This window comes from Canis lupus, chromosome 9 (genome assembly GCF_011100685.1).
Source record: "Canis lupus familiaris isolate Mischka breed German Shepherd chromosome 9, alternate assembly UU_Cfam_GSD_1.0, whole genome shotgun sequence".
Taxonomy (NCBI): domain Eukaryota; kingdom Metazoa; phylum Chordata; class Mammalia; order Carnivora; family Canidae; genus Canis; species Canis lupus.
In genome coordinates, this window is record NC_049230.1 from 48,161,564 (window position 1) to 48,189,175 (window position 27,612).

Sequence of the window (27,612 nt, forward strand, 5' to 3'; positions counted from 1 at the left end):
CACACTTGATACCATCTACGTCCCAGCCTGTAGCTCCCAAGAAATTAGCAAACTGGGTGATGATGAAATCCGGAAGGGCCACCCTGGACCCAGGGGTGGAAGCCTCAACTTGAGAATGACACCTATGTCACTAGGCTCAAATCTTGTACTTCTCGACTGTTTAGTATACAAGAAATCAACTGGGGGTTAGAAGGGAGGCGGGGGGGTCTGGTATGTCCACTCATAGTCCTGTAGGTTTGTTACAGATTAGCTGAGGCAGCTGTCCAAGGTCACCCCCTCACCATATGTCAGATACGGAATTTCAACCCAAACTCTTATCTTAATCCCACCTCCAGTATTTTCCCAAAGCACGTTCCAGGATCATTGGCCCCCTTGGGCATGTACAGGCCCTCCCCTCAGCCCTGGAACATCTGCAGGATCCTCCTTTGGGAAACGTTGCTCTGCCGAACCCTGACTTTATTTGTTCTTGGGTTCCTTGGATCCTAGACAACAGGCATTTGAAAGGGACCTCAGGAGCAGGCATGGGCTTGTGTGTTCACCCTTGGATGGGAGACAAGCATCAGTCTCCCTCAGAGCCAGACACGGCCGCCGTGGACTTGAGGCTTGAGTACAAGGGTAAGGGAACCCCACAAGGGGCGGGGACTTGGGCCAGCCCTCCTCCTTACCCCCCATGGGATTTCCTCTAGTGCAGGAGGTCTGAACTGCCACTCAGAACGATGGGTGCCAGATGGGCAAGCCCAAGGTGTGTCAATAAAACGTTACAGGGGTGGTCCTCTCCCTGTGTTACAAATACATTTTAAGTTAAACAAAGGCTCCACACATGCCAGCCCCGCTTGGAGGGTGCATCCTGAAGCAGAACCATGAAGATGAGTTAAAGGCACCCAGCCCACGCTGGTCCCACTCCCCCAGCCAGTCTTCCAACCTAGACACCTGGCAGGAAGAGGGGCCCAGAACCCAGGAGAGGGGCTGTGCCCCGGAGGGGGTGGGACAGCCCATAGGCAGGCTCCCAGGTCTGAAGGAAAGGAGAGCAGGGCCAGGAGTGGGGAACATGCCTGCGCACTGCACTGGGCAGGCAGGAGGAGGGTGGCCCAGAGGCCAGCCGGTGACCAGCTCTACAAACGAAGCACTTTATTTACATGGCATCTCTCTAGGCCCCAGGCCCCGGGGAGAGGCTGGGCCCCAGGTGGAGGCTGAAAGGAGCAGCCGGGCAGCAGGGGTCCTGAGTGGGCCGGGTCAGGCCAGGAGTGAAGAAGGCACGAGGCCCTGGGTGCCTGGTCCCAGGGCAAAGGTCAGCCCACCCGGAGAAGACAGCACAGGGTCAGCTCCTGGGCGTCAGGCTGGGATCTGCACCGCCACAGCTCTGCTCATAGGATGGTGGGGCTTCTGTGGGGAAAGAGCAAGGTCTGCGTGGAGCTCCTGGTGCCCTCTCCCCAACCAGGCCCCAGGCCCCTCACTCACCATAGGGATAGCCCCATGAGCTGTACTCTGGGGGCAGGATCAAGGTACTGGTGGTGGGCACTGGCCCTGCGGAACCCTCTGCAAAGTAGGGGACGGTGGCACCTGTGGAGATGCACAAGGGAGGGGGCAAGGGGTGGGGAGCGGGGCTGCCATCTTGAGGGCGGGGTTCAGGGGCACCAGGCATGGAGCCGAAGGTGGCAGGTAACAGCTGCTGTTGTGAGTGGCTCTTCGTGGAGAGAGAGACTGCATCTGCAAAATGGGGGCTGCTGGCTGCAGCCTCAGCCTCCTCCTGGGGCGGTGCTGAGGGCACCACAGGGATTGGGGCCCCAGGAGGCGGCCCTGGGCCCAGCCGGGGGCTCAGCGGGGCATGGTTCACAGCAATATTGCCGATGAAGACAGGGAGGGTCACGGTGGCTTCAGGCACCTTCAGGGAGACCTGGGGAGGATGGGAGAGTGAGGCGAGGCCGCCTGCCGCCTGCCCCCTGCCCCGCCCCAGTCCCTGCGACCCTCGCACCTGTAGATAGTAGTCCACATGGATGAGGCTGCAGCCTGGCAGGGCTGACTGGGGCAGGGCAGGCACCAGGATCTGCTCTTGCCACTGTGCCCGCCTCCAGGCCTTCACGCCCGCACCCTCTACCTCTGCGATGGTCCGCACATCATAGATCCAGCGCTTGGCCTGGTAGGACACTTTCTAGGGAAAAGCCAGCCTGTGAGCCTGGGCAGGCCAGCCACCTACCCCTCTTCCAGCCCTGCGGGGACAGGCCTTAACAGCCAGAGGAGGCTCTGACCTGCAGCAGACTGGCTACCACGGGGCTGGTGTCCTTGCCTGACTGGTTCTCGATGTCAGCCTGCAACCGCAGCACCTGCCCCACCACGTAGCCACGGAGGTCAGTGCTGGCAGTAAGGACCACGCTGCCCGTCTTCACCAGCTTGTAGGAGAACTTCTTGGTAGTGGAGGCCACGTTGGGTTGCTTGAGAGAAGGAGAGTAATGAAGGGCCTTGGGGGTGTGGGCAGCTCAGGTCTCCCTCACCCCTGGACAAGCCCACTCAACCCCGATGTGCCCTGCCCCCAGACACAACACAGTCAGCTCAGGGCAGAGAAGCTGCTGCTCTTCTAGATCCCGGCCACCTCGTCTTACCTGGGGAGAGGGCATCAGGGAAGGTGGGGAGTACCTAGGAGACCATCACTCCCTCCTCACCTCGATGTCTGGGATGCTGTTCAGGTTCAGGGGACTCAAAATATAGAACACACGGCTGCACTGGTGATCCTTGGAAAAACGTGGTGTGTCGATGGTGGCCCGCACCTGGTACACGATCTTCCCAAAGAGGCCCTCGAAGGATGTGGGTGCTGTGGCTGGAGAGAGAGCAGGGAATGACACCCACTGTCCCCTGCTCCACCTCCTGTCTACCACCGTCAGCACCAGGCCTGGCCAGGCAAGGCTGGGCTCTTACCAGGAAGCAGGAACTGGAAGGGGAAGCTGTGTTCTCCAGCTGGCAGGCTCCCTGCAGAGACAAGACGGGGGGAGGGGGGGGGCTCAGGAGCCTTGAGGTGACGCCACCGGACAGCGGACAGAGGCAGTGGGCCATCTCACACTCCCAGCCTCTGCCTCCTGGTGCCACAACAGCACAGGGCCGCAACCTGGGCCGAGGACGGGTTACAAGAGCTTGGCTTGGAGAGGAAAGGGGGACAGGGCTCTGCCAGGGGCCGGAGCCCACCCACACCCAGGAGATGTGGCCCCCTCAACCCCCCAGACCCTATCAGGCAATGCCCCATGCCTTCAGGCAGAGAAACACATCTGGTACAAAGCCTTTCCAGAGGGTGGGTCAGCACAGAGATCCCAGAAGCAAATGGGGAGCTGTGGTGGACAGACAGGCCCCACTCTCAACCAATGTCTGCCCTGGGGTGCCAGGGGCTCACTCAATGCAGCAAGGCAAGTGCAAGGCTCCTGGACTCACCCTTGTCAGCCAGCGACAGAGCACTGTTGAAGTAAGCCTCCTCCACCACCCACGCGGCATCGTTGGCCTTGTTGGACACCCTGCAGGAACCCATGCAGGTCACCCGGATGGCTGCAAGGCAGGGGGATGGCATGAGTCCAGGCAGCCACAGGCCTGGGCCCCTTCCTGCCCCCATCACAAAGATTCAGGTAGAGCTCGCCAAGGGGCGAGCTGGGCCTCTGATGGGCCCACAAGTGGCCTGTGCCCTGCAGAGGATACCTCTGTCCATCCCACATTTGGGGGTAGTCCCAGGGAGCCAGGGTGATAAGGCACAGAGGCAGATCTGTCCTGAAGTCCAGAACAGGAGGGTCCCAGCAGTCACCCAAATGTCCCACACAATCCCCCACCTGGTAACCTTGGTTTCCAGCCACCCTGGGCCCAGCAGACCTGTGGAAACTCAGCTCCCTACAAGAGATGCTTGGGGCACCAATGACGACAAAAGCCTATGAACAGCCAACCTCACTACATGTGGCCTCACTGGCAAGTCAACCAGGCTGGGAGGTGCCTCTTCACGCTCCAGGAAGCTAACTGTTAGCCCTTCAGGATGCAGGAATGTGGTCAGACCTGCCCGAGCTGATGAGTACCCAACAGTCTGGCACACCCTGGACTTCCGGACCAGTCCTGCCCACAAGGGCCGATGTCCTCTGCCCTACTCGCGGGTGGAAATGCCTAGATTAGGCCTGTTTGCAGTGGAGGTCGCCACCACCTTTCTGTGGTCAGGAACTCAAACTCCCCACTCCAGGGGACACAAGCCCAGAGAGCACTGTGGCCAGAGGCCCTGGCTGGACAACCAGGGGAGACAGCACAGCTGGGGCAGCCGAGGCTCAGTGCTGAGTAGCCCCGGATGGCCCGGCAGCTCCACCCCGCCAATAACTGCAGGCTTAAGACAAGGCCAAAGACACCAGCCTGCCTGCCCAGCCTCTCCCTGCCATCCCCTGACATGATGGTCAGCTGAGAAGAAGGGCACTTGGAATCTAACACCTTCTGACAGAGCCACTTAGTGGGAGGAACCCAGGATCCCAAGTGCCCAGGGCCAGGGCCAGCCTCACCAGACCATGTGCAGTCTCCCCAGGCCAGCCTCACCCCGCCCAAGCAAGCCTCCTGCTGGCCACTCACGGACCACCAGGCTCTCCCCCAGGGAGCCGACTTGTCCTGCACGCCCCCCGGCACCGCGCCCATGACTAGACCCCAGCCCAGATTTCTAACCCACACCCCATCAGCTGTCCCCTCCCAAGGCCAGACCCGATCTGCTCCCACCCCACAGATCTGAGACACCTGTGGTGCTCCCACAGGCTCCCGCAGCCCCAGAGGAACACAGTGGGGTGGGCTGGATAAGAGAGGGGACGCATGGCAATCCAGATGCCACAGCAGTCTACACTCCCCACAGAGGCGGGAGGGTGCACTCCACCTTGGAGCTGGCTGCCCTGCGAATTCTGGGACCCAAAGGAATTTGGCACTCCCCAGACTGATCGGCCCAGTGCCAGCTGAAAACCGTCAGGTGACTTCAGTGGATGATGTAGAGAGCCGAAGCCTCAACCTGCCCATCTCTGTCCAAATTCCCAATCCACGACGCCAGGAGCCATGATGAAACGGTTGCTTTAAGCCACTTAGTCTAGGGGTGGTTTGTCATAGGAGTGGCACAGCAGCAAACGACAGAAACAGACACCCCACCTCGGAAGACACCAGAGAAACTCAGACGAGTTATCATTTTACCCTATCCGATTGCCAAATATTAAATATTCTGACTAATGTTGGAGAGGAGATAGAAAAACAGAATCTTGGGACGCCTGGGTGGCTCAGTGGCTGAGCGTCTGCCTTTGGCTCAGGGTGTGATCCTGGAGTCCTGGGATCGAGTCCCACATCGGGCTCCCTGCATGGAGCCTGCTTCTCTCTGCCTGTGTGTCTCTGCCTCTCTCTCTCTCTCTGTGTCTCTCATGAATAAATAAAATCTTTAAAAAAAAAAAAGAAAGAAAAACACAATCTTCACAGCAATCACACCACGAGCTGCTACCAGGGCCCTGGCAAAGCAACAGGAGGATCTGCTGGGACCTTACACACTCAAACACGCGCACACATGCACACACACACCAGAGTACCCACAGTTCTCAGAACCCACCCTGTCTACCCAGGAGCTGTGAGCAACCTGTCTGTAACAACAAATTATCCAGGCACAGCCCACATGTCTAATGGCAGGGAGGCTAAGACTGTCACCCATCCAGCCCAAAACGGCCCCCAGAATTCAGGTGCACATGACACGGGGTCATCTGATCTCAGAAACACAAATGGTATCAGCCTCCCCTCAGGGTATCCCAGAGGGGCCCAAGTCCTAAGACGTTCCCAAGGCCCAGGCAGGGGGCCTCTCTGCACACACTGAAGGCCCTGTGGTGACCTGAGTGAGCAGCTTCCAATCACTGTCTTGGAGTCAAATGGCCATTCTGTCCACTCTCCTCCACAGGGGGACTGTGGAGGCAGGGGGAGGGACACACACAGCAGGACTGTCCCTCCTACCCCACGCAAGGGAGATGTGCTCCTGCAGGAGAGCAGGCCCATGGCACCAGCATGTGTGTCCCGTGTGTCTGTGTGACCTGTGTGTGTCTGTGTGTCCCATGTGGGTCTATGTGTGTCCCGTGGCTCAGCTACAGGACCAGGCGGGGGGGGGGGGGGGGGAGGGCCTGGTACGTGTTCTGGTCAGATGCACCCTCCAGCGCACAGCAACATGCCCTGAGGTAGCATCTGGGTTTAAAGGTGTTTCAGTTCTAAGAGTGCTTGGATGCACCAAATGGATACACGTCCATCTGCAGGTCTGTGGCCACTGCAGTTCTCTAAGGAACATCATCATGTGGACTGTGCTCCAGGGTAACTTCTGGAACCTTCTGCTCCAGCCAGCACTCCCCTGTCCCTTGCACCATCTGCCATCTGACCAAGAAGACCTCTGCTCATTCCTCATCCTGGCCTGCTAGATCTCACACACCTCAGCTCCCCCAGACCTGGAGCAGCCCAGCCTTTGCCACATCTTTTCACTACAGCTCTGGCTGTGAGGCATTTCCATCTGTCCTGTCTCCAAGTCCAAACGTGAGAACAGCAGCAGTGCTCTGTCCCAGGGTTGCTCTGAGAGTTCAGAGCTGGTCCACGGCAGGTGGGGAGAATGGTGTCTGCCCCACAGTGAGAGCTCAGGGTGATGGCAGAGCCAGGGGCTGAAAGCTGCTGTCGTCTGGGCCCCACCTGCCCTCAATGCCTGCCCTTAAGAGCAGAGCACAGGGATCCCTGGGTGGCGCAGCGGTTTGGCGCCTGCCTTTGGCCCAGGGCGTGATCCTGGAGACCCGGGATCGAGTCCCACGTCGGGCTCCCGGTGCATGGAGCCTGCTTCTCCCTCTGCCTGTGTCTCTGCCTCTCTCTGTGTCTCTGTGTCTCTCATGAATAAATAAATAAAATCTTAAAAAAAAAAAAAAAAAAAGAGCAGAGCACAGGGCACTCCTGCAGGACCCCCAGCCTCAGGCTTGGCTGGACCTGGGCTCCAGGAAACCGACTCCTTCCACAGCTTTCTCCTGCATTAGCTCCAGGGGCAGCCAGTGTTCTCATGGTTGAGTGCAAACCATCTCTGTCCCCTGTCAGACAAGGAGTTAGCGGACACGACTAGGAAGCCACCCAGGGAAGGCCTGGGCCTCCCCACCTCCACGTCCTCCTAGAGTGATGGAGGGCCTCCCTGTTGCATCACTGGCTGGTGTAGGAGCTCAACGGTATCTTCTGAATGAAACAAAGAAAGAAGAACCGTGGTCTTTCCTTTTCCAAACCCAAGCAGGGCTGAAAGAAACCCCAGAATGGCCTCGGTATCCGCGATCCGTCTATGCCCCAGGGGACAATCTGAATAATAACTGTTCTGCCTCAGAGTCTTAATCCATTGACTCTTCAGCCTATGCCCCCATCTTCCCTCCCCTATTCAGCGGCTCAGCCAGCACATTTACAGTGGGGACCATCAGCACGGGCTCCCTCAGCATCCTGTGGCCCAACCATCCATTCACCCACATCTCACCTACCTCATGGAAGCTGGGGGACTCTGAGCAGGCCAGGCCATCCCTCCACACTGGTCAGTAGCGGCTTGCTTGCCCTGGGCCCCAGCTGCGGAAGCATGACTGTGCGGATGAGCCAAGCAGTGAGCTCTGCGCGGGGTCTCATGTCTGCCATCCCTCTAGCCACAAGCCTACTCCTCCTTCCTGTGCCCTGGGCTCTCCCCTCAGTCCCATCTCACTTCTCATCTCTCACTTGTACCCCAGGGAAGAGCTGCACCATCACTGCTGTGCCCTCTGCCACAACCATAACTACCCCACCCAAACCCCAAGCTCCAACTGAGTACAGGAAAGCAAGTGAGTCATCAGGAGGAGGCCCCACAAGGCTGGACACCTGACCAGAGGTACCTTTACCCACTCAGCTTCTTCCTAGACCCTGTGGCCTCAAACATGTCAAAGTCAAGAGTCAGACTCATCAGGACAAGGGCATTCTCAGCAGGCACCAGAAGGACTGACCGGTCCACCATGCAAGGACTCAGAGGATCTAAAGTTCAGAGGGATGCCTGATGGTTATGGCTTTGGCCAAGCATGCCAAGGTGGAGCAGCAGTCCAGTGGGAGCAGAACCAGCAACCAGGCAGAGAGTCCCTGGGGTGCAGCTTTGCCCACCGCACCCTGAGGGCTGAGCCTTGAAGTCCCATTCAGGGCCTTGTCCACACGTCAGATGGCAAATAAGGCCAGCACCTGCACAGAGCCCTAGCGAGGGCCACAGCAGCAACCTGACTCCCGGTCCCCAAGTCCCAGATGTCTGCACCAGCAAAAGGCCTCGGGTTCAGCTCCTAGATGCTCACTGGGATGACCAAGGCCCTCCCAGCTTGCCAGGCCAGGCCTTAGCCTGGGTGGAAGCAGGTGCGTCGGGGGGACCATGAGGATCGAGTGGCTGCGCCAGGGACCTGGGGGTGTGGGAGAGAAAGCCCAGCGTGGGCCAGGTTCCAGGTGAGGGCCCAGCAGGTGCAGGGCGCAACGAACCCTGCAGACCCGACAGTGCGTCTGTCCGTGTCAGAGTGGCCTTCGTAAGGTGGGCAAGATCTAAATCTCCGCCCCCGACTCTGGCCGACCCCAGGGGGAGAGAACAGGAAGGACACATGCGGAAGAACTGAGCCACCCTGGCATCATTGCCCCGCCCCAACGGCCAGCAGCCACCCACCCCGGCCAGTATGCGCCGCCCGGCCGCCGCACCCCAGCCCTGCCTGCCGGCGGCGGGGCCCAACACTCCCCGGGCCGGCAGGAAGGGAAGGGCGGGGGCGGCAAGAGGCGCCTCCAGCTCCGCGGGTCCCGGCCGAGCGCCACCGGCTGCCGCTTCCGGGAGCGCCGGCCCCGCCGCAGGTGCTGCGCGGCCACCTGAGCCCCGCCGGCCCGGCCCTCCCCAGAGAAGCCCCCGCGCCCACCTCGGAAGGGCAGCGGCGCCCCCAGGCGCACGCGCACGGCCCCCACCAGCGGCTCTCCGGGGCTGTAGACGACGCGACCGTGGCTCAGGCAGACCTCGAAGAGCTGCACCCGCCCCATGCCGCCGCCCTGAGCGGGCGGCCGCGCACTGACGCCCCCTCCCGCCGCCGCGCTCCCAGCCCCGCCCTCCGGGGCCCGCCCCCTCCAGGGCCCGCCCCTCGCCGGGCCCGCCCCCCCACCGTCCCGGGCCCGTCCCGCCCCCAGGGTCCATCCCCCGCCCCCAGAGTCCCCTTCCTATCCCCGCCCGCCCCCCGCACCGGGCTCCGGCCCCCTCGCCCCCGCCCCATCTCCCTCCCCATCCCCCTCCCCTGCACCAACTCCCGGCCCGCCCACGGGTGGAGGTCGGCCCGGCGCACGGGCGCCGCCTGCTGCTCGGGGCAGAGCTGCCGACTCACCTGTCTAAGGGCGCCCCGCGCCGGCGCGCCTCCCCAGCCCTGCCAGGTGTCGGCGTGCTCGCTGCGGAGGGCCGCCCCGCGTCGCTCGGGGTGGGGGGGTAGAACCTCGCGGGGGCGGGCCCCCCAGCGCCCAGAGTCCTCTTCCCTATGGGCGGGCCGGGCCCCTGCGGTGGGCGACGAGTGGACCCGGGGGTTCGCGAGACTCGCGCGGAGGCCGCGGACCTGGAGCCCCCCAGCCCCGAAGATGTGGGTCCCCGACTGTGCAAGCGGCGTCCGGGGAGGGGGGAGGAGGTGAGAGAGGAGGGACCCCCTCTGACCTGCGGGATCTGGGATCTGGGAGGGCTTGAGGAGCGGGAACCCGGGGTTTGGGGGCTCGAGAGGGAGCGCAGCGAGGGAGGGCGATGCTTGCGCGGGGTGTCCTTGTAGTCTTTGTATCTAGACTGGCTTAGAGATAAATTGGGGATGGGACAAAGTCACCACGAGCAGATTACAGGACGCGCATTAAGTAGGTGTCCGCACGTGTGTGAGGGAGACAAAGGACCACAGATTGGCAGTCCCCGGTTTGGAGAGGGTGACTCAAATCAGAGCGCTGATGACACCGAGAGTTTGGGGTGAAAGCCACAGAAACCGGATCTAGCCCTGCAGCAAAAGGAGAGGGGTTTGTAGGCTGGAGGGATCCCACGGGGCCAGACTGAGACAGAGGAGGGGCCTGGGGGGCCAGGAGCGTGCAGCCAGCTCCAGGCCCCACCTGGCTCGCTGGGGACTCAGGTGTTGGGAGTGTGGGGAGGGGTCTGATTGGTCGCACTTAAGATATTTGCCTGTCGGTACCATGGAAATGGAGGGATTCCCCCGAACTAGGAGTTCAGGGTGCCTGTGGGCCTGGGGAGGATTGTGGACAACCCATAAATGCCCAAGTCCACAGCACAAGTCAAGAAGGGAGGGTTCAGGGAAAGAGCGAGATCTTTGTGTTGGCTGCACTAAGATAAAGGTGAGAAACTGGAACCGCCCCCCCCCCCCCCCAAGTCAGCTTGGTCACCCACCATCCCCTGTCCTGGAAAGCTCTGCTGTGCTCTCACTTACAGTGTCTGCGCAAACATGCTCTCCTCTCACCTGTAGATGTTTGTTTTCACACACACACACCCCACCCCAGGTCTGGGCCTGGAGTGTGTGCCCTCCTGACTCAGAACAACTTCCAAACCAAAGGCTCCCAGCTTTAACTCATTTTCTCAGACTGGTAATCCACCTGCTGCACCGTTACTGTCATCTTCAATGCCCAGGTCAGCCCCCCTTATTTTTTGGTGATTTCAGCTCCTGACTCTGTCATTGTCTCCAATACCACTGTTGCAGGAATTCTTAGTGCCTCCAGAATCCACGTGGGTGATCCTTCCAACCCCTTGCCTTCTTAAAAGGCACCTGGGATTGTTTTAATCAGGTATGAAAAGGTGACAGACGCAGAGACAACTGCCTTGAAAGAAGAGTTTAGAACTGACCCAAGAGGAGTGGGCACAAGGAACTACCAGGACTGGGCAGGAGGCTGAATTTGCCAGGAGAGAGCACAGCCCAGAGCCTTTGTGGTGTCTTCTGTGAAAAGGAGTGGGTGCAGCAGGGTAAGCAAGTTTCAACAAGCTTAGGATCAGATGGGTTTGAATAATTCCGGTGGCCTCAGGGCTGCAGAGGTGGTCTCTAATTGTCGGGTACCTGGCCCCATGGTGATTTAGGACAGGGGAATATTGATGTGTGTTTGATAAAGGTATCTGAGGATTTGACTTCTGGGTTGGTTGTTTTGCATGTGAAAGGTGTGGTCCAGGGCAGGCCAGTTACTATTTCTAAGAATTAGTTAAGTCTGGAAGTGGCAGCCTCTCCCCAGCCAGCAAGGCCCCCAAAATGAACAAGCATCATAAGATACAGAAAATAACAACATGATCAACTAAGCTCTTGTTCCCAGGACTCCTCTCCAAGAACCTTCCCTGTCCTGCCCTGTCCTACTGCTTCCTTAGTTGGTCTACAAAGATGTCTGGCAACAACTTGCCCCATCCCTTTACATTCATGCTGTTCCTCCCACCAGGAGGGAGGCTCTTTTCCCTCCTGTTGAATCTGGGCTAGCCTCTTGACTTAACTGGCAGAGCTGCAATGAAAGACATGCCTTATAGGTTGCAGGTTCTGAGGAGGCCTTGCAGCTTGTCCACATTCTCTCAGAGTCCTGAGCTACCTTTTCAAAAGATCGCAGAGAGAGAGAGAATGCCTGCCAGGGGAGTGAAATCCTCTCAGGCTGCCTGCTTTACTCACTTACATACCCCAATAACTGCAGCTGTAGGAGTGACCCAAATCGCCTTGATTTACTACTTATTCTGAAAATCAGGCTGCACTTTTCCACTCTGGGTGGGGTGTGTTAAGGGCAGAATGTCCAAAATCGCTCTTTTCACTGACATGTATGATGCCTCGACTGAGGCTGGTTAGGTGTCTCTTCCATGAGGCCTGTCCACATGGCTAGTTTGGGGTCCTGCACAGCATGATGGTCTCCAGACAATGAGGCTGAATACCTGACAGCAAGCCCCCTATAGAGAGGAAGTTGAAGCTGCCAATCCTCAGGCCTGGACTGAGAAGTCCCAGAACTTTCCACCACATTTAAGTGCGTTAAAACAGTTACAGGACCAACATGGGTGATGCATCACACGTAGGGAGGGAACTAGGACAATCTGAGACAATCTGCCACACCAGCCAACTGCAGAAGAACCAACCACCTGAGCCCAAGTTAGATTACAGAATCACAAGAAAATACAGTTGGGTTTTGGTTGTTTTTTGTTTGTTTGTTTTAGGATTTTATTTGTTTGAGAAAAAGTGGGAGAGCACAAGCCAGGGGAGCAGGGAGCTTGATCCCAGGGTCCAGGAATCATGACCTGAGCCAAAGGCAGACACATAACTGACTGAGCCACCCAGGCGCCCAAAAATAGTTTTGAACCACTGCATTTTGGGTGGTTAATTATGCAACAAAATAGATAGCTGGGACAGAAATTGGTACTTAGAAGTGAGATACTGCCATAATAAAATTCTAAAATCTGGCACTGACTTTGGAGCAGGCAGCAGGTGGACACTGGCAGCAAGAACTTTGCTGATGGAGGCTGGATGAGGGAGGCCATGTTCAGAATCGGCATGAAAATGGTGAGCCTACGGCCTGTGGAAACAAGGAAAGTGGAAACTGTGTCTAAGGATCTGATTTTCCTGGCAGGGAACTTTAAGGCCAGTTGGCTTTGTTCAGTTAGGCTAAAGTTAAATAAAAGAATTAAAGACGTAACTTGCATGTTCTGGCACAACCTAGAGGAAGTATTTCCAATCCAGGTCTTGCTGAGGTAGAAAGTCAGAACTCTTTCTCATTTCTAGCCTTCCCAACTAGCAAAAAATTCTGAAGGTAAGAAATGGCATCATGGTGAAGATTAAATCCAGGGCACTGCCAGCAAAACATGAAAGTAAATTCAAGGGTATGGTTCTATGATCCCTTGTTAAGACTTCTGAGGCTTTCAGGCGGGAGTGGGGAATCCTCGTAGACTTCATCAGCCTGTCAAAAGGGCTTCTAAGAGTCTTGACGTTGTCCCACAGCACCTGACTCACGGCCACCGGACCGAAGAGCCTTCTTCTCAAAAACATTTTCAGCAGAGCTTTTGTCTAGTGAAACCAGTTACTATTTGATATATAGAAAATCCATATTTTAAGGGGTGTATCTGCTTGAACTTAAATGTAAAATGGACAACGTTTGAAATAAAAGAGGGATCTGGGCTCCTTTTTTTTTTTTTTAAAGATTTTATTTATTCATGATAGACACAGAGGGAGAGAGAGGCAGAGACACAGGCAGAGGGAGAAGCAAGCTCCATGCAGGGAGCCCGACATGGGACTCAATCCCGGGACTCCAGGATCACGCCCTGGGCCAAAGGCAGGTCCTGAACCACTGAGCCACCCAGCCACCCACTGAGCTCTTACTTTCTACTGTCAGGAAGCAGACCAACGAAGCCACTCAGCTGCAAACACAGGCCATTTCCTATGGAAAGGGGGTCACTGCACATGCAGGGCCCAGTGCCCAGAGTGAGGAACCCCAAACACTGACAACAGTAGCCGAGGGAGCCACTTACAGGGAGCAGACAAGCCCTGATCCAGGAATATTGTGACAGGCGTTAGCTGGATTCCAAAATTGCTGTGGACCAGTGACTAAGGGTATACTCCCCCCCCCTTTTTTTAAAGATTGTATTTATTTATTCATGAGACATAGAGAGAGAGAGAGAGAGAGAGAGAGAGGCAGAGACACAGGCAGAGGGAGAAGCAGGCTCCATTCAGGGAGCCCAATGCAGGACTCGATCCCAGGACCAGGATCACGCCCTGAGCGGAAGGCAGACGCCCAATCGCTGAGCCCCCCAGGGATTCCTATACTCCCCCTTTTTGAACAGGATGTCTGCTCACTTGTACTGTGTGCTTCAGCACTAAATGTTGGGTGTTGGGGGGCAGATAATGTGCCCTTGGAGCAAAAAGGGCCACACCCAATGTGCCTCATCCACCTGGGCCTGTTGCACATAACAATATACTGGACTCCAAGCCTAATGTCTTGATGAGATGGTGATCCTGGGGTCACTTGCGAGGTGCACTCTTCAAGAGGGAGGAACATGAGTCATTAGAGCCCAGAGGATGGATTAGGGCAGGCCGTTCATTCCACTAGTGGTCCCCCCCGTGAACCACACTTGTGGACAGACTTCCTACACTGACTTTGGGCTTGCCTGGTGACCTGCTTTGGCCAGTGGTGTACTAGCAAGAATGATTCAAGTGGAGGTCCAATAAATGCGTGCACAGTGGGACTTTGTCACTCAAAGCACAGCCTCCATGCTGGAAGGAAGTCCAGTTATCCTGCCTGGCCTTGCAGGAACCCTGAATAATGAGGCGTCACTCAAAGGCAAGTTACCTAGAAAAGAAATTAGATGCTCCAGTGAGTTCCCAGCCAAGTGCAACCAAAGGAGGAAAGCTGGCTGACACCATGTGGAACATAAGACCCCCAATCATAGAATTGCAAAAAATCATGAATCAATGTCGTCTTAAGCTAGTAGGTTTTGGAGTGGTTGGGTTGCACGGAAGCCTACAGTCGTCACCAAGCTGCAGCCCTTGTGGTCTCAGGCCCACACATCTTTGGCTACCATCTCCTGTCCTGCTAGCCCACTCTCTCTAGCACCCCTGACTCCTGCAATCCGTAGGACCCTCCTGGGAACTCTAACCCATTGGCCTCACCCCTCTGTTGTCCTCTCTCCTTTCCTCTTTTGGCACTCTCACCACTGTGAGGCAAGCATCCGGGCCAGAACCCATACCCACCCCTTTTCTTTCTCCTTACCTTCTCTGCGGCAGTCTACGCAGGCTGGGGAAGTCATCCTGCCTGGCGCCCTAAACACCACTGGGCCGTCCTGCTGCCTTTTCCTGCTTCTCTTCCAGCCAGTCCCATCACTCCTGCACCCCTCTCCTTGCACTGCCAACGTTTGCTCCCCTGTGGTCACTTTCAAAGGATGACTTCATTTTCTACTTAGGTGAGAAAGTAGAAAGTTCTCACAGGTGGAGAACTCCCTCAAAGTCCTAACTCCACACCCATTTGCCTCCCAGAAACCTTACACCAGCCTCTCTTTCCTACTAAGCTGGGCCACCCACAATCCTGCCTACCTTTCCAGCCCTCCCCTCGCCCAAGTTCTCCTCTATGGGACCATTCCTGCTGGTGAGCAAACATGCCATCTCCTCTCCCTATATAAAACCAACAATCTCTCCACTTCCCTTCCCTTTCCAATTTTGGCCCCATTTCTCTGCTCCTGTTTTTAGCAAAAACACCTGAGAAGCGTTGTCTGTCTCACTGCCTCCAACCTTCTTCCTTTTAACCGGTCAGTTGTATGTAGTTTGCCATCACTCCATCAAGCGCTGTCCTCGTCAAGGCTGCTGGTGTCCTCATGGTGCTCAGCTACTAATTCCAGACTCCAAAGGTACAGGACCAAAGGGCAGCACCCAACACAGCGGACGCCTCTTTCACACGCAGCCTTCACTTGGCTCCCAGGCTACTGCTCTCTCCTGGTTTTCTTTTTTTTTTCTCCTGGTTTTCCTCTTACCTGACACCTCTCTCTTTTCATGGTCTGCTCCTCCTTTCAGCCTCTCTTTCCCCTTAATAAGGGAGTATCCATCCAGGCTGTCTTTGACTTCTCTTCGCTGTCTGCATTTTCTTCTGATGTGATCTCATCCAGTTGGCTTTTAAACAAGTGTGCTAATGAATGCCAAATTTATACCCCAGGCTGGACTGCTCCCTTGAACTCTATCCTCATACAGTCAACTGCTTGGCAGCCTGAATGCGTAGCATGAACAAGAAATTCATGTTTATTTTGCTAAGCTGCTGAGAACATAGGATTGTTACTGAAGCATAAACAGGTTTAAGCGGACTGTTACAGAAGACTGGCCCCGCACGTCCAAACACCACCATCACCCCCTGACTAGCTGCTGTATTCACTGGCTCCACAGCCTTCCTGCTTCCAGTCTTCCCCCTAAACTACTGTACCCCTCAGCCAGCCTGGCTCATGGAAAAGCTGCTCTATTCAAATTCTCCAACCGCCTCCCTTTGCTAAGTATAGAAATCAACGTTCTTCTAAGAGCCTACTAACCACCACCCTTGGCTCCCACATCTCTAATCTTCAGCCCTGTTCCTGTCCTGAACTCCTGTCTGGTCACAGCGGACAATCCCACTTTTCCCAACATCCCAGCCCAGGGCCCTGTGGCCAGCTCTTCCCCCAGATGCCCACATGGTGCTCTCTCCACTCCTTACACTGTTCAAGTCCATGAGTCAATGGGGCAGAGCCTGCCCACCACCTTCCTTAGGCCCCTAGCCTCCTAATGCTGCTCTCCTGGTTTCCCCCACTGCCTTTATCACTCATCACGGGCCGTTCTGATTTGCACTCCCGGGTACTTTCAGTGGGAGTGCGGGCGGCGGGGTGGTTGCTAGGTAACAAGGGCGGCGGCCCCCGAGTGTCCTCCCGCCCCGAGCGCCCTCCAGCCTTCAGGTCCTCCCGCCCTAAGCGCCCAGCAGGAGCGAGCGGAGGGCAGAGCGGCCGCGGGCCCATCACCGCAGCCCGGTTCACGGCCCGACCCGCGGGGAAGGCGGCGGCGGCCCGAGCGCAGGCAGTGCGGGGGAGACGGGCCCCGTTGGCACAGGGGCGGTGTCCAGGGAGGGAGTAGGGCGGCCCGCGCCCCTCGCCCCTCGCCCCTCGCCCGCCGTCCCGCGGGTGCGGAGCCGTTTACCGGGAGCCGCAGCGAGTTCCGCAGGACCCTTCGGGCCGCCCCTCCGCGAGGGGGCGGCGCGTGGGTTCGGGGGCCAGGGGCAGGGCCGCGGCCGGGCGTTGGGGCCGGCGCCCGGCCTGAGCCGAGGGCGGCCAGCGGGGAGCAAGACGCCGCAGCGCGGCCGCCAGCACAAAGCTTCCCGCGAAACTGACGTAGCGCGGGGCGGCCGCGCAAGCGCCGCCCTCGGCCGCGCCCCTCCCCCGCGCTCCCACTGCTCCTCAGTGCGCCGGCGTACTTCCCCTCCTCCCATTGGCCACGGCGCGGCGGCGCGCGCAGGCCGGCGCGGGGCGCACCCCGCGATTGGCGGGTCGGCGGCGGGCGGGGGTGTGTCCGCGTCGCACCCCGCCTCCGGCTCCGCTCGCGGTGGTGCGCGCGGCGGCGGCGGCGGCGGCGGTGGCGGCGTCGGCGGCGGTGGCGCGTGGCAGGTCCGGCGGGCCCGAGGCGGCGGCGGCCCGAGCCCGGCCCAGCCTCGTCCCGCCTGGCCCCGACCCCGGCCCGCCGGCCCGGCCCACCCGGCGCGCCGCGGCGCCGCCCCGGCCCGGCCCCGGCCCCGGTCCCGGTCCCGGCCCGGCGCCTCCCGAGGGAGCGGCGCCGCCGGCCGAGCGCAGGCCTGGCCATGACCGACTTCAAATTGGGTATCGTGCGGCTCGGCCGGGTGGCCGGGAAGGTGAGCGGCGCGGGGGCCGCGGGGCCGCGGGGCCGCGGGGCCGGGACGCTGGGCTGGGGCCGTGGGGTCGGGGGCTGCGGAGCCGGGCGGGCGGGCGGGCGGGCGAAGGGTCCCCGCGGGCAGCACAGCGCCCTTCCGAGGCGGCAGGACGGTGTGCGTGCGTGTCGGCGCCCGCCAGCCCGTCGTGGAGCCTCGCGCGGGGTTCACGCTGCCGGCGCTGGCCGAGTGCGGACGGGCCTCGATGGGCCTCCCGGAGCAGGGCCTCCCTCTGCTTCTCTCCCTTACCTGGCCCCGCCCTCCGCGGGTTCGAGGCCGGGGCTTCCTGGCACCTGTGGGCATTGAGGCTTGGCTGTTTCCAGGAGCCGGCCGGCCGTGCAGCTGCTCCAGCCACGGACCTTACCCTGGATGGGAACCCTGTTCCCATCCCCAGCGGCGGCAGCTCCTGGTGGGAGACAGGAGCAGAGGCAGTCAGATGAAGGTAAAACCGACTTAGATCTTAGAAGGAGGCTCCCCGAGCAAGAATGAGACTAGTCCGTTTGGGGGGCCGTTTCCTGCCTTTCCTGCAAGAGGAATGTGGCTTTTTACCTGGGGAAGGGTGGGCTCCCCATCGGCTCTGAGACCTTTTCTTATTCAGTGACTGGTTGCATTCAGATCATCCTTTAAAACTTATTTGGAACATTTCAGAAGAAAGCTAAACAGTTCAGTGAGCACCTGTGTACTGCCACCCATCCTAATAAATAAATGTTTTCGAGGCCTTCTGTATGCCTTGTCTCACTCCAGGGCCCCTCCTCTGTTCCGAGGAAGCCCCAGTCTCAAATGAGGGTCAGCAGCACCTGAAACACAGCTTAGAGGTTAGCCAGTCCAGGGGCACTTAGGGCTTAGGCGCGTATGGATGGGAAGTGAAGCCTGATTCCTACTCCTCTGGGACAGTCTGGAGTGGGAAATGACCACCTGCCTTGGGGGTAGGGTACTTGGTGCCCCTCACCTGCTAGCCTCATTTAACCTGAAGGGGCGGTTTCTGTTACTAAAACTTTACTGTGACCCTGAATGTAACATTGCGAAACGTGGTTAATTTCCAGACGAAGTACACACTGATAGATGAGCAAGATATCCCGCTGGTGGAGGGCTACTCCTTTGAGGTAAGGATGGCTGTTTCTCTGTGGGCCTGCTTTCAGCCAATGCTTGAGGAGGGTCAGGAGGAATGGGTTTTACCCTGTGTTGTTGGTTCTCTCCCACTTTCACCCTGGTGCAAGTAGATCACATTGTGTCGTGTTTGTGATGATGTTCAGTTGGATAAGCCCTGGCTCCCTAGGGGACTGTCCAAGTGCCACCTCATGTTTCTTCTGGCCTTGGCCCAGCGTTCCTCCATCCCCCATCTTCCTGAGCTCCCTTGCCTTCCACTCTTCTCTGTGGGATGAGCTTCTGTTCACCTGCCCATCCTCACCTACCGGCTCCTCCACTTCAGAAATCCTTGAGGGCTCTGTGGACCCACTATGCTTTATCTCAGCCCTTCGTGTTTTTACAGAAAGGGTGGCCCTTGAACAAGAGTTTGAACTGCACAGGTTAACTTAGATGTGGGGGGGGTTTTGATAAACATAGTCTATTACTGTAAATATATTTCATCATGACTTCTTTGAAAACGTTTTCTTTAAGAATATAGCATACGATATGTCTCACATACAAAGTTTGTGTTAATCACTTGTTTGCCTCAGTAAGGTTTCTGGTCCAGAGCAAGCTATCAGTGAAGTCTCCGGAAGTTAAAAGTCCTATGCGGATTTTCACCTGTGTGGGGGCTCTGTACCTTACCCTACGTGTTCAGGGCTTAGCTATTAGTTACTTGTTCAAGGGTTTGTTTTTCTCACTGAATTGTGGGCATTTTCTAAGAGTAGGAAAACTTGTCTCTTTATGTCTACAGTGTTTTGCAGAGTGGTTTGTGGAGTATGTTGGGATACAGGGCTGGCTTCTCATGTCTGGGAGCCTCTGCAAAGCCCGGGGTCCCAGAAAGAGGCCTCATATATTTGCTCTAACTTGTTTGTTTCACTTCACTTCTTTAATAAAGTTTGAAAATGTAGCTGAGACCTGAAGGCTTTTTAACAGACCATTTCTCTCTCAGGCCCGGATGGAAGTAGATGCAGATGGAAATGGTGCTAAGATATTCGCATATGCCTTTGACAAAAACCGAGGAAGAGGGTCAGGAAGGCTCCTTCACGAGCTGCTGTGGTAGGTGTTTATGAGCTGCTTGTTCCTCATTTGGGTACTGCATGCAGCAACCTGTCCCTGTTGACAGAGGATGTGTTATCGGAGTCATGCTCCCCCCACCACCCCTCTTGTTACCTTTGAATCATTGCCGCTAACCCAGAGGAATGGCTCATTTGTATAGCGTACCACTAATGGAGCAGTCTAAAAGTGCACTTTCTGCTCAGGCACTTGTACCGGGCATGGCTCTCTCTCTGGGGTAGGGAGGACTCTGCTCCGTCCACTGTGTTCTTGCTGAGCCTGTTGGTGGGATGTGAGGAATGGCCTGCCTCCTCGTGGCGTCCACGGTGGAACTGCTGCTTGGAACTGCTCAGATGGGGTGTTCTCTAGGCTGTGTGTTTGATGGTTGGGGGCTCCATCCTTGGCTTTTTGCAGCCCAGCTCTCAAATCAAGGGGCTGAACTGTTAGCATGGTCCATCTTGTTTGACCACAGACTGACTGACATACTTGGATTCCTCTCAGCAGCCTTGTTCCTGACGCTCTCTGTCAGTGTGGCGAAGGGCCAGTTCAGATCCCACAGCTGAAGTATTTAGGGAGGCCTGAGGTGGCCGATTGCAAGACTTGTCTGTTTCCTAGGGAGCGGCACAGGGGAGGCATTGCTCCCGGCTTTCAGGTGGTACATCTCAATGCTGTGACTGTGGACAACCGCCTGGACAACCTGCAGCTGGTGCCATGGGGCTGGCGTCCCAAAGCAGAAGAGACATCCAGCAAACAAAGGTGGGTCTCATTCAGGGCCTGCTGAAGCCAGTGGAGGTGCCTCTGGGGGAAAGCCCTCCTCCAAGCCCTTGTGTTTTTATTTCTTAAATATTCTATTTATTAGAGTGTGCAAGTGAGCAAGAGCCGGGGGGTCGGGGGGTAGAGGGAGAGGGAGAAGCAGACTCCCAGAGAGTTGCAGGGAATTCTGTGTAGGGCTAGATCCCAGGACCCTGAGATCATGACCTGAGCCAAATGCAGGTGCTTCACCAAGTAAGCCACCCAGGTGCTTTGTCCTCCAAGCTCTTGATAACAAGAGGAGCCCCTGTGTCTGTTCTGATGCCTCTGTAGACATGGAGACCTTAGTTATTTTACCTCAAAGTGTGGGATCCCTGTTTTTTTCGTGGGGATACAATACTATTTTGATGGTTATTTTTTTGGGTTAGTTTTCTAATATTAGCTCTAGTGGGGAGAAGGGTCGTTTGGACTGGATACCTGCACATAGGCATGTTTGCTCTGTGCGCCTGAGAAAAGTTGGAGCTAGGATGCCCCCTGCAAACACATGTCTTTTTTTGTCACACTCTTTTGCTAAACATTTAACGTAAACAGTGGTTTAAAAGAGGCAAGACAAAAAATAATAATAATAATAAAAATAAAAGAGGCAAGACATGGGGCACCTGGGTGGCTCATTTGGTGAAGCATCTGCCTTTGGCTCAGGTCATCATCCCAGGGGTCCAGGAATTGAGCCCCACATCTGGCTCCCTGCTCAATGGGAAATCTGTTTCTGCCTCTGCCTCTATCTCATAAATAAATAAATAAATAATTAATTAATTAATTAATTAATTAATTTAAAAAATCTTTAGAAGAAGCAGGATGATGTATTTTAGGGGATCTGCTGCTCAGCCTCCATCTCTGTGTGGTCCTGAAAACTTCTGCTCAGGACGGCACAGGCATTCCATTTGGCGAGTAGGATATTGAAGGCAGTTGGCAGTTCCTGTGGCTCCAAGAGCAGCCCAGGTCTGAGCTTCATGGAGCCCTTGGGAAGAGTGGGAAAACCAGCAGGATGGGAGTTGGGAGCTGAAATGAGCCAGGATGTTCCTGGCCACACGTGCATCATCTGTGGGGTCACAGGGGCTCTCTGGGGTTTGTGCATGTCCTGAGCCTCTGGGAAGGTGGTGTTACCCACAGAATCAGTGTCCACGGATCCACCCTGGGTTGTCCAACATGGATGTGTGAACAGAAGCAGACAGGTCTCCTACCGCTTACTGCATACCTAGGGGACACCATCTACCCCTTCACCCAGCAGTAGATCTGCTCCGTCCAGAACTCTGTGTAATGAAATCTGTTACTTAAGGCCTTTGTGTGACTCATGGTTTGGCCAATCTGTGGTTGAATGTTAACATTAACTCATCTGAACACCTTCTATGGTCATGAAATAAGAACCGCAATTGAGAACACCTGTTTGGAAAAGTATCTGTTATGCCCCAAGCCACCCTGTCCAGTGTCCTCTGCTGGGTTGGGGCCAGCTGCCCCCATGCTCCCCTAGGCCACTTCTGGGAGGCCCAGGATTGAGGCTGGGCTCTTGAGGCTCTCTCCTTTGTGTCATCCCAGGAGCCAACCCAGTGGTGCCATCCTTAGTTTGTCAGCCAGGGATTTAGACCTAAGTTCAGCAGTGGTCACATCACTTGTAGGTCAGAGCCAGCCTGAGTGCAGCCTGAACTCTTAGCTGGCCTACACATTCTGTGTCCCCCATTTCTCAGCTGGTAGTCTCCATGAAGCTGGTCTTGTGGGAGTCACCCTGTCTGTGAGGCAGGGAATATGGCCCTGTGGCTTTCTCTCAGGCCTGTATCTCTTGCTCTGGTTTCCTTCAATGTGGGGTCTCATCTGTTAGGGGGAAGGGCCTCTTTGTCAAAGTGTTTTTCTCTCTTCTTTTATTTTTTTATTTTATTTTTAAAGATTTTATTTATTTATTCATGAGAGACACAAAGAGAGGCAGAGACACAGGCAAAGGGAGAAGCAGGCTCCATGCAGGGAGCCTGATGCGGGACTCGATCCCGGGACTCCAGGACCACACCCTGGGCCTAAAGCAAGCACTCAACAGCTGAGCCACCCAGGGATCCCTCTCTGCTTTTAAAAGCCAGCTGGGCCAAAACTTGCCTGTCTTGTAGGACTTCATCGAGGGCTCAGAACACAACACCCTCCTACATCCTGACTCTCCCCTTTTTCTTTCCTTTAGGAAACTTACTGTAGTGAAATGCATGTAACATTTACCATATTAACAATTTTTCTTTTTTTTTAATTTTTTTAAAAAAATTATTTATTCATGATAGAGAGAGAGAGAGAGGCAGAGACACAGGAGGAGGGAGAAGCAGGCTCCATGTGGGAAGCCCGACGTGGGACTCGATCCTGGAACTCCAGGCAGGCGCTAAACCGCTGAGCCACCCAGGGATCCCCAACAATTTTTCTTTTAAGATTTTATTTATTTATGAGAGACCTATATAGAGAGGGAGAGACACAGGCAGAGGGAGATGCAGGCTCCATGCAGGGAGCCCGATGCGGGACTTGATCCCGGGATCCAGGGATTGCGCCCTGAGCCAAAGGCAGATGTTCAACTGTTGAACCACCCAGGTGTCCCCCCCCCTTTTTTTTTTTTTTTTTAAGATTTATATATTTGGAAAAAAAGAAGATTTATATATTTGAGAGGTAAAGGGAGCATGCATGAAAATGTGCCTGGGCAGTGGGGGCTAAAGGGTCATAAGGCACAGAGAGAAAGGGAGAGAATCTCAAGCAGGCACCATGCTGAGCAGGAGCTCCATTGCATAATCCTAAAATCATAACATGAGCGGAAACCAAGAGTTGGACGCTCAACCAACTGAGCCACCCAGGTGCCCCCATCGTAACCATTTCTGAATGGCATCAAATACACTCACATAGTTGTGCACCATCCCCACCAGCCGTCCAGCCATTTTCACAACATTTCCATTGTCCCAAACTGAAATTGTGTCCCCATTAAACATAGTCCCCTCCCCACCCTCCCATTCTCCATGTCTGGGTCTGACTCCTCTAGGGCCTCCTGGGAGTAGAATCCTACAGGATTTGTCTTTTTGTGACAGGCTTATCTCAGCACAATGTCCTCTGGGTTCATCCCTGATGTAGCCTGTATTAGGATTTCCATCCTCTAAGATTGAATGATAATCCTTTATACACCACGACAGATGCTTGAGTTGTTTTCATGTTTTAGCTATTGTGAATAATACTGCCATAACGTAAGAGTGCACATGTCTCTGTAGGACTCTACCTTCGGTTTGTTTGAGCATATGCCCACCAGTGGAATTGCTGGATCATATATTGCTGTTTTTAATATTTTGAAGAACCACCATAGTGTTTTCCACGGTGGTTGCATCATTTTAAATTCCCACCAACAGTGCACAAGGGCTCCAGTTTCTCCACATCTTTGCCAGTACTTAGTATGGTCTGGTTTTTGTTTTGTTTTGTTTAAAGGAATAGTCGTCCTAATGAGTATGAGGTGATATCTCATTGTGGTTTTGATCTGCATTTTCCTGATGATTGGTAATGATAATACATTTTTCAAGTGCTTTTTGACCGTTGGTATGTTTTCTTTGGAGAAGTGTGTATTCTGGTTTTTGCCTATTTTTAGAGATTTATTTATTGACAGAGAGGAAGGAGAGAGGGGCAGGAGGAGAGAGAGAATCAAGCAGACTTCCCACTGAGTGCGGAGCCCAACGTTGGGCTCAATCTCACGACCCTAAGGTTGTCACCTGAGCTGAAATCAAGAGTCGGATGCTTAACCAACTGAGCCACCCAGCCTCCCATTGCTTATTTTTGTTATTTATTATTTATTTATTTATTTATTTATTTATTTATTTATTTATTTATTTATTTATTTATTTATTTTAATTTATGAGAGAACACCAGAGAGACAAAGGAAGCATGAGTTAGGGGGGAGAGGGAGAAGAGACTCCTCACTGAGCAGGGAGCCTGATGTGTGGCTAGATTCTAGGACTCCGGGATCATGACCTAAGCCAAAGGCAGATGCTTCACCAGCTAAGCCACCCACGTACCTTCCCCCCCTTGCCTATTTTTAAATTTGGTTGTTTTTTTTTTCTTGTTGAGTTATGGAAGCTTTGCATGTATTTGCATGTATTCTTTCCTTATTTTGTGTGTTGCCTTGTTAGCTCTGTGGATAGTGCCCTTTTTTTGTTGTTTTTCTAAGTAAGCTTTAGGCCCAACATGGGGCTTGAACTCCTGACCCTGAGATCAAGAGTTACGCACTGTGCTGTACCAACTGAGCCAGCCAGGTGCCCTGAGGTCCTAAGTTTAGGTGCTTGATCCATTTTGAATTACTTTTGGTAAATAACCTAGTCTCTCAAGGCTTGGCCCCCATGGGGGTGGTAGGTTGAAGGGTGTGTTAACCTGTTATTTTGCTCTTGAAGGGTGAGTGGTGCTTCCTTTGTGATCTAGCACTGGGGGGCTGCTGGGGCCTGCAACTGCCTCCCAGCCTGTGCTCCTGTGGGGCCTGTTAGGGCACCTCAGCTCTAGCTAGGGTCAGGGAGGATTCTTTACTTGCAGGCTTCTGGTCCACTAAGGAACTAGAGCATATACAACATCAAAGGGGAGGCAGACCAGCTGGGGCAGAAGCAGATGCCTCTGGGGCCATGAGCAGAGAGAAGGGCTGCTAGGCCTCACTCAGGTGTCTGTCCTGAGACTGCAGGCCCAGATTTTGGGAGACTGATGAGTAAGGTAGACCTACCCCCGCTCTGTACCTATACACACAGATAAGCCATGTTATGTAGTAGGAGTGGGCCAAAGAAAAGTCACGTTGTAAAGCTGAGCCATGATGTCACGTCATTGTCATATCCCTGCCTTGGCTGTCTGACTGGAGTGTGCTGAATCATCTGCTTTTCTTTTTAAGGGAGCAAAGCTTATACTGGCTGGCGATTCAGCAGCTTCCCACGGACCCCATAGAAGAGCAGTTCCCTGTCCTGAATGTGACCCGGTACTACAACGCCAATGGGGACGTGGTAGAGGAGGAGGAGACTTCCTGTACCTACTATGAGTGCCATTACCCTCCCTGCACGATGATCGAGAAGCAGGTACCAAAACAAAAAAAAAAAAAAAAGAGAGAGAGAAGCAGGTACAGGTGTTGCCGTGAGTGCTGGCTCCAGGCTGCCGCACACCCGCTGTCCTAGGCCCCTACAGACTCCCAGGTCTCTCTGAGAGCCCCCTCTCCAGCAGCTTCTCCATTGCAGTGGCTGTTCCCTCCAGCCTCATGCATGGGGTTGCTGGGTCCTTTCTGCTTGAGAGGTAGTGTTTTCCTTGGTGTGATCGTGAAGCCATGGTGGTTCTGTGTGTCCTTTCAGCTCCGGGAGTTCAACATTTGTGGGCGTTGCCAGGTGGCCCGGTACTGTGGCTCCCAGTGCCAGCAGAAGGACTGGCCTGCCCACAAGAAGCACTGTCGGGAGAAGAAGCGCCCTTTCCAGCACGAGCTTGAGCCAGAGCGATGACCGGACTTCCAGATCTTCCTTGGGCAAAGCAGACCCAGACTGGTAGCTGACCTGGAGGTGCTGAAGAAGCCAGTGATGCGCACCCACGGCAACTGCCACAGAGGCCCTCTCGTCATGGGTACTTTGTGTGGGCACAGCTCTCCCCTCAGTGTTCATCTCCAAGCAGAGACAGCTGGGGAGGCTCCCACCAGGACGCTTCTCATTATTTATATGTTAATATGTTTGTAAACTCATGTACAGTTTTTTTGGGGGGAGGCAGTGGGAGGGTTAGAAATTACAAATAGAATCATTTGCTGTAATTCTCAAATGGCAAACGGTTGGGCCACATGTTTAAAAAAGTCTAAAAAGTGTCACATAGTGGAAGCTTCTCCTGGGCAGCTGTAGCCCCCTGCAGCCCCATGCGTGGCCTGCATGGGGTCATACCTACAAGGCAGAGTAAAGGGGTGGAATCATCGAGTGCCTCAGCCGTTCTGTGCTCTCCTTTTTGCCCTTGATGGTGTTGAGGTTTATTTTTTAAGTGAATTGAGGTGGTCTGGGGGTGGGAGTGGAGGTTGCCTTTATTCCTGGGCTGAGAGAGAGAGATGGGGGAGGCAGGGTACTTGAGACCCAGACCTGGGCTTGTCCTGTGTAGGAGTTGCTGGGGTAATGGAATAGGTGGCCCTGTTAGTGGGATGAAATGTTCTCAGCCTGGCACAGATAAATTCTCACCTTTATTCATGTGCTGACTGGTGGATCTTCTGCCCAGCCAGGTTCCTGAAGTCCTGCCTGTGGATTAAAGTAGTCAGGGTGAGTGAGTCTGCCTCCAGGGAGCCACAGATGTCTGAAGGCTGGGCAATGTCTTGTGCACCTTGCAGAACCACATTAGGGCAACAAGCCAGGCTGTGCACCTGCAAGCTTACTGGTCTCCAGAGCCAGCCAGCCAGCCAGCCAGACTGCTAGAGGCTTTATTTCCTCAGAGAATGAAGTCTGGCCATCCCATGCCCCATGTTGGTCCCAAGGATTCCTGCTATACTTTACCTCGTGCAGCTTTTCCGCCATCTTCTAGTGTGTTCCTTCTGCCTTGTGTGTTCTCGTTGCTTTCCCTGACATGGGACAGCTTCAGTTTGTGAGTTGAGCTTCTGGTAGGTTCTTTTGCAGTCCTTGGGGAGTCCTTTTGGGCAGTATGTCTTAGAGAGCAGGACTGAGGAAATCAGGCAACATACAGGGAGCAGGAGGGCTCAGTTCTAACTCTTAAGGGAGGGTCTCTCAAGGTGAGAGAACCCCACTTGCTCAACCCTTTGCCAGTGTGTGAGTTAGATGCAGCCTATTTTCTAGGTCAAGGATATCTTTGCTCTGTAGGTGAGTTCCACTCTAGGTCTCTCCAGACCTTAGGCTGAGTGGTAATTGGGGCTCAGAAACCTCTTGGGGAGGGAATATGTGTGATCCTGAGAACCAGTCTCACAGATAACAATTGTCTTGAACTCTTAGAACGTTCCCAGGGCTGGTGTCCCTCCTGTTTCCAGAAGCCAGCGCTGGTCAGGACTGTGGAGGGGAAACTGTGTAGGCTGTCACGGGGTTTGGGTCATCTTCCAGGTATAGGGCCTTGGGTGTGCTTTCACACAAAGGCTCTGGGATGAGGATGCACCAGACCATAGACTATGGTTCTTGCCCATGTACTTTGTGTCTGGGCACTTCAGTCTGTCTGCATTCTCTGACTAGCACATGTTGTCCTGTGGTCACTTACTCATCAGAAAATTACATTGAAAGGTCTCAGCTGACCTGTAGAACACCACACCAGGTCCTGACA

General features: G+C 55.2%; 2 protein-coding genes across 5 annotated transcripts; one reads left to right on the forward strand and one right to left on the reverse strand.

Moving 5' to 3' along the window:
• Positions 1-439: 439 nt before the first annotated feature.
• On the reverse strand, positions 440-9,064 carry ARRDC1 (arrestin domain containing 1). 4 transcript variants are annotated; one of them, XM_038548589.1, is made up of 10 exons: positions 8,904-9,020; positions 7,866-8,001; positions 7,488-7,583; positions 3,415-3,525; positions 2,911-2,961; positions 2,658-2,812; positions 2,247-2,429; positions 1,973-2,149; positions 1,459-1,894; positions 440-1,383 (listed from the first exon to the last, which is right to left on the reverse strand). In XM_038548589.1, exons 4-10 carry the CDS (start codon positions 3,506-3,508, stop codon positions 1,319-1,321), a joined length of 1,161 nt encoding a protein of 386 aa, XP_038404517.1. In that variant the 5' UTR covers positions 3,509-3,525; positions 7,488-7,583; positions 7,866-8,001; positions 8,904-9,020; the 3' UTR covers positions 440-1,318. The 4 variants fall into 4 exon arrangements, with proteins under 4 accessions (XP_038404517.1, XP_038404516.1, XP_038404518.1 ...); XM_038548588.1 differs by lacking the exon at positions 7,866-8,001 and having other exon boundaries at positions 8,904-9,042; XM_038548590.1 differs by lacking the exon at positions 7,866-8,001 and having other exon boundaries at positions 7,488-7,569; positions 8,904-8,934.
• Positions 9,065-17,253: 8,189 nt separating this feature from the next.
• ZMYND19 (zinc finger MYND-type containing 19) lies at positions 17,254-26,290 on the forward strand. Its single transcript, XM_038548591.1, has 6 exons — positions 17,254-17,352; positions 18,432-18,491; positions 19,466-19,572; positions 20,185-20,325; positions 25,235-25,415; positions 25,683-26,290. Exons 1-6 carry the CDS (start codon positions 17,302-17,304, stop codon positions 25,824-25,826), a joined length of 684 nt encoding a protein of 227 aa, XP_038404519.1. The 5' UTR covers positions 17,254-17,301; the 3' UTR covers positions 25,827-26,290.
• The last annotated feature ends 1,322 nt before the right edge of the window (positions 26,291-27,612 follow it).

Bases quoted from the DNA above. Each gene is read 5' to 3' on its own strand.
- ARRDC1 (XM_038548587.1), bottom strand. From the start codon at position 9,021: ATGGGGCGGGTGCAGCTCTTCGAGGTCTGCCTGAGCCACGGTCGCGTC. The intron at 2,962-3,414 runs GTGAGTCCAGGA...TTGTCTCTGCAG, and splicing joins TCTGTCGCTGGCTGACAAGG to GGAGCCTGCCAGCTGGAGAA. The intron at 1,895-1,972 runs GTGCGAGGGTCG...CATCCTCCCCAG, and splicing joins ATGTGGACTACTATCTACAG to GTCTCCCTGAAGGTGCCTGA.
- ZMYND19 (XM_038548591.1), top strand. From the start codon at position 17,302: ATGACCGACTTCAAATTGGGTATCGTGCGGCTCGGCCGGGTGGCCGGG. The intron at 18,492-19,465 runs GTAAGGATGGCT...TTTCTCTCTCAG, and splicing joins TGGAGGGCTACTCCTTTGAG to GCCCGGATGGAAGTAGATGC. The intron at 25,416-25,682 runs GTACCAAAACAA...GTGTCCTTTCAG, and splicing joins GCACGATGATCGAGAAGCAG to CTCCGGGAGTTCAACATTTG.